General features: G+C 34.6%; 1 protein-coding gene across 1 annotated transcript; it reads left to right on the top strand.

The window, feature by feature from the left end:
• The first annotated feature begins 6,229 nt into the window (after nucleotides 1–6,229).
• On the top strand, nucleotides 6,230–7,311 carry LOC114323229 (uncharacterized). The gene is made up of 3 exons (XM_028270775.2): nucleotides 6,230–6,643; nucleotides 6,746–6,933; nucleotides 7,036–7,311. Exons 1-3 carry the CDS (start codon nucleotides 6,303–6,305, stop codon nucleotides 7,179–7,181), a joined length of 675 nt encoding a protein of 224 aa, XP_028126576.2. The 5' UTR covers nucleotides 6,230–6,302; the 3' UTR covers nucleotides 7,182–7,311.
• The last annotated feature ends 398 nt before the right edge of the window (nucleotides 7,312–7,709 follow it).

Genomic DNA, 7,709 nt, shown 5'->3' with positions numbered 1-7,709 from the left:
TTAAATTTCTTGAATGTGAGTTAGGGAAAATATCTGAATCTAAATTGGAAAAATTAAAACCTGAATGTGAAATTAGGTTCTTGCGTTGAACATAATTATTATTATTATTATTATTATTATTATTATTATTATTATTATTATTATTATTATTATTATTATTATTTATAAATTTGTTGAATCTAAAGAAATTGGGTTCTATAATGAAAATTAGGGTCCTGTAGTTGTGATTGTATAAAAAAAAAAATTAATTTATGGAATCTAAAACTAGAGAATTCTATAGGAACTCCATTAGTATATAAAAATAAATGTTATATACTTTCTTGAATTAATTTCTTGAATTTATTATTATTACTATTATTGATTTGTTCAGAATTAAAAAATTTGAATTCAAATAAGTACTATAAAAAATTGACTATAGAACGAGTAGAAGAATCTATATGTGATTGGAACAACATAAGTTTATTTGAATGATTTTGTATTATATATGCTGCATTCTTTTGTCATTTATATGGCCAATGTCTTCCTTTAGTTCCTATAATTTTTATTGACTTACATTCATAGCAATTACATTGGAATTTTTGAGTTACTTAACATTTAGGATTTACACAAATATAAATATATGTTACAAACTTTTAGATATAAATGTTATAAACAAGTTAAAACATATCAACTTTTAGATTGTTAGGAAATTCATCAAAATCTTGAAAGCTGATCTAAAGTGAGAAACATATTGTGATTTTGGCATGATAATGTCAGTGTAGAGTAGTTTAGTGCATCTTATACTTTTGCATGATCATTTCCTTTTTTTAAAGTTTCTTGCTTCAGGTATTTTTTTTAATCCCAAAAATGTATATATATATTTCTTGTATCAGGTACTGTTTAGCTTTATAATAAATAAATAGTCTAACCTTATGTTCATCATGAGTTTGAGAATGCTAGTTTCTTTCTGCTTTCCTGGACAGACTTAAAATTTTTGTTCTTATTGCATTCCTTGCTTTCACAGTCATGGTGCCAGTTAATTATACCAATGGAACTTTAGAGCATTTTAATTTTAACTTACAGCAACATAGATAAGCTTTCTATCTCAAACATTCCAACTGGATCACATAGGTAAGCAAAACTCTATGCTAAATTTGCTATATATTTTAAGTTACTTTTTTCTTTTGCCATAAATATGCTGAATTAGTTTGGTTTGGTTTGGTTTGGTATAAATATGCTGAATCCTCTCCATAGAACTTTGATCTTTGTATTTGCTCTTGAGTGCTTTCTGTGGGAATTGCCTCTTCTATTTAGTTTATGGAACTTGGTTGTGTTTTTCCAAAAACACTTTTCAGAAAATTCTACTTTCTTGTTTTCTGTATTTTTTTGTTTTTGTTGAATTTTTTTTAGTATTTTAAGCAATTTTTTTTTTTTACTTTTTAGACATACGTAACATAAATATACCTAAAAAGTAAAAAATTTGTGAAAAAAACCTTTTAAAAATTCACTAAATACCAAAAATACAAAAAAAAAAAAAATACGAGAATTTAGTATATTTTTTGTATTTTTATGTTTTTATTAAATTTTAAAAATATTTTTTCACAAATTTTTTACTTTTTAGATACATCTACGTAAAGTGCATCTAAAAAGGTAAAAAAATGTTTAAAATTTTAAAAATATTCATTAAAAACAAAAAACCACGAAAGCCAAAAAAAAACTGAGTTTTCAAAAAACTCAAACCAAACACACTGAATGGTTTTTAGTTCGTTTGTTGTGAGTGGAAACAAGACAATATTGAGAGAGAGAGAGAGAGAGAGAGAGAGAGAGAGAGAGAAGGGAAAAAGTAAATTTACAGCTTCTTCACATATTTTAATTTAATAAATAATTTTTCTCTATGGCATGCAACATTTAGCTTAGAATGGGAAGTAATTAAATTTTCTTTCAGGTTAACTCATCTTTTTTTAAGCTTTCATGAAGTTTCATGATTAAGTAATATCCCTTCCCTTCTGTCAATTTACATCCTTTTTTATGGTAGCAATGTTGATTTAGAAACACATTTTTTCACACTAAATTGTCAAAACCTCTGTTGTTAGAATCGTACGATTCGCGATTCAAATCGTACGATTCTGTTCGATACACATAGAAATCGATTCGAATAGGTACATGGAATTGTAAATGGTACAGAATCGTATCTGAATCGATCGATTCACGATATGAATCGAAGAATCGCTGAATCGCACGATTCGTTACTGTTGCGGGTCGACCCAGTTTCTCGGACCCGAATGGAAAAAATTTAATTTTTGGCCCAATTTTTTTGCTTTTTCTTGGCACAGGATGGGTCGTCTGGTCTTTTAAGACCAAACAACAGTCCAACCAAGGTAACCCATGGTCCCTTTTTACTCCCAATAGACAAAACCCTAGAAAGACTCACCTCTCTGTTCGCCGCAGAGCTTCGTGGTCCCTCTTCTCACTGTTTGGTGGTCCCTTGCTGCTGGAATCTACTTTGTGGCCCTTCGTATAGTCTTCAAAGCTGTATAAAAGTTTGTTGTCTCTTGCGTCTTCAATTTTGTTTGAGGTATTACCAGACAACTTCATATAGGTAATATAAAATACTATATTCACTTTATACTCCTTCTTTTCCATTACTTTATTGTCCATTGTGGACTGTAGAAGTATCCATTAGTTTATTGTCTATTGTGGACTGTAGAAGCACCGAAGCTGCTGCTGTGTGGGTGGGACATTAAAAAAATATTTTATTTTTTTTAATGGATAAAAAAAATGTGAAAAGAAAAAAAAAAGTGGGAAACAAGATCCAACATGGGACAATTGTACCCATGTCAAAGATGATAATAGAATGCATTTGAGATGTAATTATTGTGGAAAAGATTATTGCGGTTGAGTGATTCGAATGAAAAATCATTTAGCCGGAACTCATGATAATGTTGGTGCTTGTAGTCAAGTTTCTGAAGATGTTATGAATATGTTTTTACAACTCTTAAGTGGAAAAAAACAAGACAACATTATAGATGTTGATTGTTTTGAAGAAAAAAATATTGAGGGGAAAAGTAAAGGGGGAACTATGGATGCGTATGTCACAAAGGGGAGGGCAAAGCAACAAAGTTTGAATCAAATGATGAAGCAAAAGGAGCCCCTGATTAGAGATATTTGTAGAGTCATTTATGGGCATGCATTAGCTTTTAATTTAGTGAAAAGCCCCTTGTTTAAGAAGATGTTGAAGTCGGTTGGTGAGTATGGTGTGGGATTGAAGCCACCTAGTTATCATGAAGTGAGAGTATCTTTTTTGAAAAAAGAGGTTGATCATGTGAATGCAAGTTTAGAAGTGTATAGAAAAGAATGAAAGAAGACGGGTTGCACTATAATGTCCGATGGATGGACCGATGGAAAGTCTCGCTCTCTTACTAATTTCCTTGTTAACAGTCCAAATGGAACGGTGTTTATTAAATCAATAGACACCTCCGGTGCAATTAAAAATTCTATGAAATTATTTGAGATGCTTAATGACATTGCGAATGAAATTGGTGAAGAAAATGTGGTTCAAGTGGTAACCGATAGTGCATCAGCGTATGTGGGTGCCGGTAGATTATTGGAAGAGAAGAGGACTAAATTGTTTTGGTCCCCATGTGCGGCACATTGCCTTGACTTAATGTTAAGTGACATAGGTGAGTTGACGGTTTTCAAAGATACAATAATTAAAGCCAAGGAAATCGCTGTGTACATTTATAGGCATGCTTGGGTGCTTGATTTGTTCCGAAAATTTACAAAGAATAAGGAGTTGACATTTCACGACCCCATTCCGCCCCTAGTAGAATGGTGCCGTGATGGCCAGTAATCCGAGATTACCAAAGGCCAACTTACAAAGATTCACACACAATCAGAGTATACATATTGGGCTTACATGTGCGGAAGCAATAAATTTAAAACTAAGAAGTCCATAAGAGCTGTGCATAGATCAAATTAAATGACATACATCTTAACATGGTTTTACAACTTGAATACAAAATAAAATGGAGTACATATTACATCTTAATCAAAAGGCTTCTCAAGCCGACATATACAAAAGAGGTGAAATACAAAGCCAAGAAGCATAATCTTCAAGATGCTAGCAAAAGTATGAATCCAAACATCATGCAAAACACATCTAGGCGTCACCGCCTTCTTGGTCGTCACCTACATATATATAAGGAGAGGGTGAGTTTGGATACTCAGTGAATGGTATAAGTAATAAAGGTTTGAATGAATAATGTCCGGGATCTTTTCCAAAATAATACATATCATAACTTTACAAATCAAAGGGATGAACCAAGTTCATCTATCAAATCTTTCAAAGCTTTTTGGATGTTAATAACATCTACATAATACCAAAGGATGACATTCTGGACAATCAAACCCACGCGGAAAACCGTCAGTGGCAAAACAAGGGTACAATTGCATTATAGTCCCCTGGCACTAAGGACTTTCAAAACAAGGGTGCAGTTGCATTATAGTCCCCTGGCACTAAGGACTTTCCCAGAATGTCATCAAAACAAATATAATACTTGATACAAAAACTAGGGATAATCATTCATGCTTGATCAAATACTTTTTCTAAAACAAAGCAAAGCTTTATCAAAACTTTATAACATAGCTTTATTAAAAATACCACTCACATGGCTCTTCGAACGTCGGGGTTAAAGCATGGGTCAAAGTCCTACAAACACATGGCAAAGTCTACTGAATGCAATTCAAGAAGACAAGAAAGAATGCTCAAAGATGGATATGAAATGCACTCTCAAGACAAGCCTTACATGAATGCAAATGATCCCGACATTTCCTTCAAGACTAGGTCAAGTCAAAGCAAAACATGCTGGAAGTTAAAACACTGTTTTTCATCTCGGGGAAAACATGCTGGGTACCAACCAGGTCTTTGCCAAGGTCCCACACCTCTTGGCTGAGGTGTGGTTACCAAGGCTTCGGCGAACGGCTGTCTGCCGAGGTGTTCATGCAAGATAGACTAATGGTGCAAGTGATCATACAAGGTAGGCCAAGGTGAGATACGATGCTTGGCCTAAGTGTGAGATCTAGGCAAGAGTGGTCTCGGTAACCACACCTAGGGAAAGGTGAAGTCTGGAAATCTGGATTTCCTTCCTTGAAGCACATGAAGAACATAAAGAACATGAATGCTAAAATCATAACTTCTTTATTCAAAATCTGAGATTTCATGCTATGAGTTCAAAAACATGGACCTTGGTACCCATACTTGAAGATCTTAAGAAAACAAACACAAAAACATGGATCTTGATACAAACTTTCGAATCAAAACATAGTTTTCTTTCAAGAACACAAGAACATCATTCTCTCTTTCTAAAACAACTTCAAACCAATGCATGGCTCATGAATCATTCTAGATCATGCAATGCGATCGAATAAACATAAAGATTAACGAGAGTAAATCAAGAATCTAACCTCAACACTTGGATCAAACGGTTTAGACTCTGAGGATCAAGCTTGGAAAACTACTTCTCTCTCAAGAACTCCTTTTCCTCTCTTACTAGAGCTTCTCTCTCTACTATGCAAAAGATATGACAAAATGATATGTTTTCTCTACTGCCAGCAGACTTATCCCTCTGCAGGGACACGTGGCACCAACGGATTGGGTTTCCTCAAAAAGGTGACTGACTGACAAGACAAGAGCATGACAAAGTGTGTATAACAAGCAAGGTGACAAGAGCACTCTGGTAAGGCGCGGATCTCGGGTTATAACCTCGGCTCCGGCAAAAGGGGTCTCAATGATCTCGGCTAGGAAGGATAACACTTGGCCTAGTTGTGCCACACCTTGGCCTAGATGTGCCACATCTCGGTCTAGGTCATACCAGTCCAGGAACAAGATCACCAGGTGCAGGGATCAAAGATATAAAATACCGAAAGGATAACATCTCGGCTTAGATGATACATATCTCAGCCTCGGTGATGCACACCTCGGCCTAGATAATGACATCTCGGCTAATATGCCAGGGTGAATGTGGAGGTCAGCCAAAGTGGTTCCAAGATGGTTCTAGGTGTAAGAGGTTCAAAGGTGCAACCTAGGCTTAAGATGACCTCGGCTAAACACACACCAAACAAGGAACAAAGCATGCAACAACATTTAGATAAAACAAAACAAGATTTCATGAATGCAACTTAACAAGACAAAATCATATAAATGCATGTGAGCATGACTAAGGCAAAGTGAGGGTTGTTACATGACAAGACCTACGGTCACTAGATTTGCCACCGCTTTCCTCACTTTAAAAAGTTTCCAAGATAGAAAGCTCCAACTTAGAGCTATGTTTGCGTCGGAAGAGTGGGCTAGAAGTAGCTGTTCTACATCTATTAATGCAAAAAGGGCACAAGGAACAATCTTGGGAGATGCTAGATTTTGGAAAGCAATCAAGTATTGCTTGAAGTGTGTGCTCCCTTTGGTGAAAATTTTGAGGCTTGTGGATGGTGATGCAAAGTCGGCAATGGGATTTATTTATGAAGCTATGGATAGAGTGAAGGAAGAAATTGCTTCAAACTTGAACCATGTGATGGGTAGATATAAGTGCATTTGGGAAATTATTGATACTAGATGGGATTTACAACTCCATAGGCCTTTGCATGCGGCGGCATATTACCTTAATCCGATGTAAGTTTTTTACTATTTTTGTCTAATTATTTGTGTTGTGTTGTGTGACTTATATACAAAATGTGTAATGGAATTTATTTATGAAGTTATTGTTCTTTCTAGGTTTCATTATCAAGAAAACTTCACTGCGGATACGGAGGTGAAAATTGGTTTATTTAGAACCATTGAGAGGATGTATCCGGATATAGAGAATAGAGTGAAGGTTGATGAGCAATTAGAAAAGTTCAAGAAGGCCGAGGGTATGTTTGGTATGAGCATGGCCATCTTGACAAGGGAAAAGAAACAACCCGGTAAAATTTTTTATTATGAAATTGTATATTTACAATTTCACAACAATTATGTTGGCAATGGCATGCATTATTCTCTAACATCTCTTTATCATTTAATTACAGCTCTATGGTGGGAAAGTTACGAAGAAGAGTGCAAAGAGCTTCAAAAGCTAGCTATTAGAGTGCTAAGTCTTACTTGTAGTGCCACCTGGTGTGAGAGAAATTATCATGTGCACTCGAAGAAAAGAAACCGGTTGGAGCAACAATAGTTGAATGCTTTGGTTTTTGTGAAGTATAACATTCAACTTGAGTTGAGGCAAATTAAGAGACAAGAAAGGGGTGAGACTTATGACCCTATTTATTTATCGGATATGGAATCCAATGATGAATGGATTACCAAGAAAGAGGATCCATGTCTACCCGAAGATCATTCATGGATGGACATCCAAGAGTGTTTCGAAGATGATGAAGGAGCAACTAGCAAAAAGAGAAAAAGAGGTATAATTCTATATTTTAATTTTTAAATAAGTTAATTTCAAAGATTTAGTTTCTATATTTTCACATTTACTTGCTCATTCATAACCTTATTTAATTTTATTAATGTAGGACCCAGAAATTTAAATGCCACCGATAGAGGAAAGAGAAAAGTATTTGAAGATGATGATGAAGTTGAATTGATTGAAGGTGGGGAAGAGGAAGAGGAAGAAGAGTTTGATGAAGTGACTATGGTAGATGATGATGAAGATGATGAAGACCTTGGAGGTGATGATGATTGAAATGAAAAAAATGAAAACTTA

This window comes from Camellia sinensis, chromosome 11 (genome assembly GCF_055761805.1).
Source record: "Camellia sinensis isolate YWXY chromosome 11, ASM5576180v1, whole genome shotgun sequence".
Classification (NCBI taxonomy): Eukaryota; Viridiplantae; Streptophyta; class Magnoliopsida; order Ericales; family Theaceae; genus Camellia; species Camellia sinensis.
The sequence above is the reverse complement of the archived record's forward strand: the minus strand, read 5'-3'. Positions and strand labels throughout refer to the sequence as shown.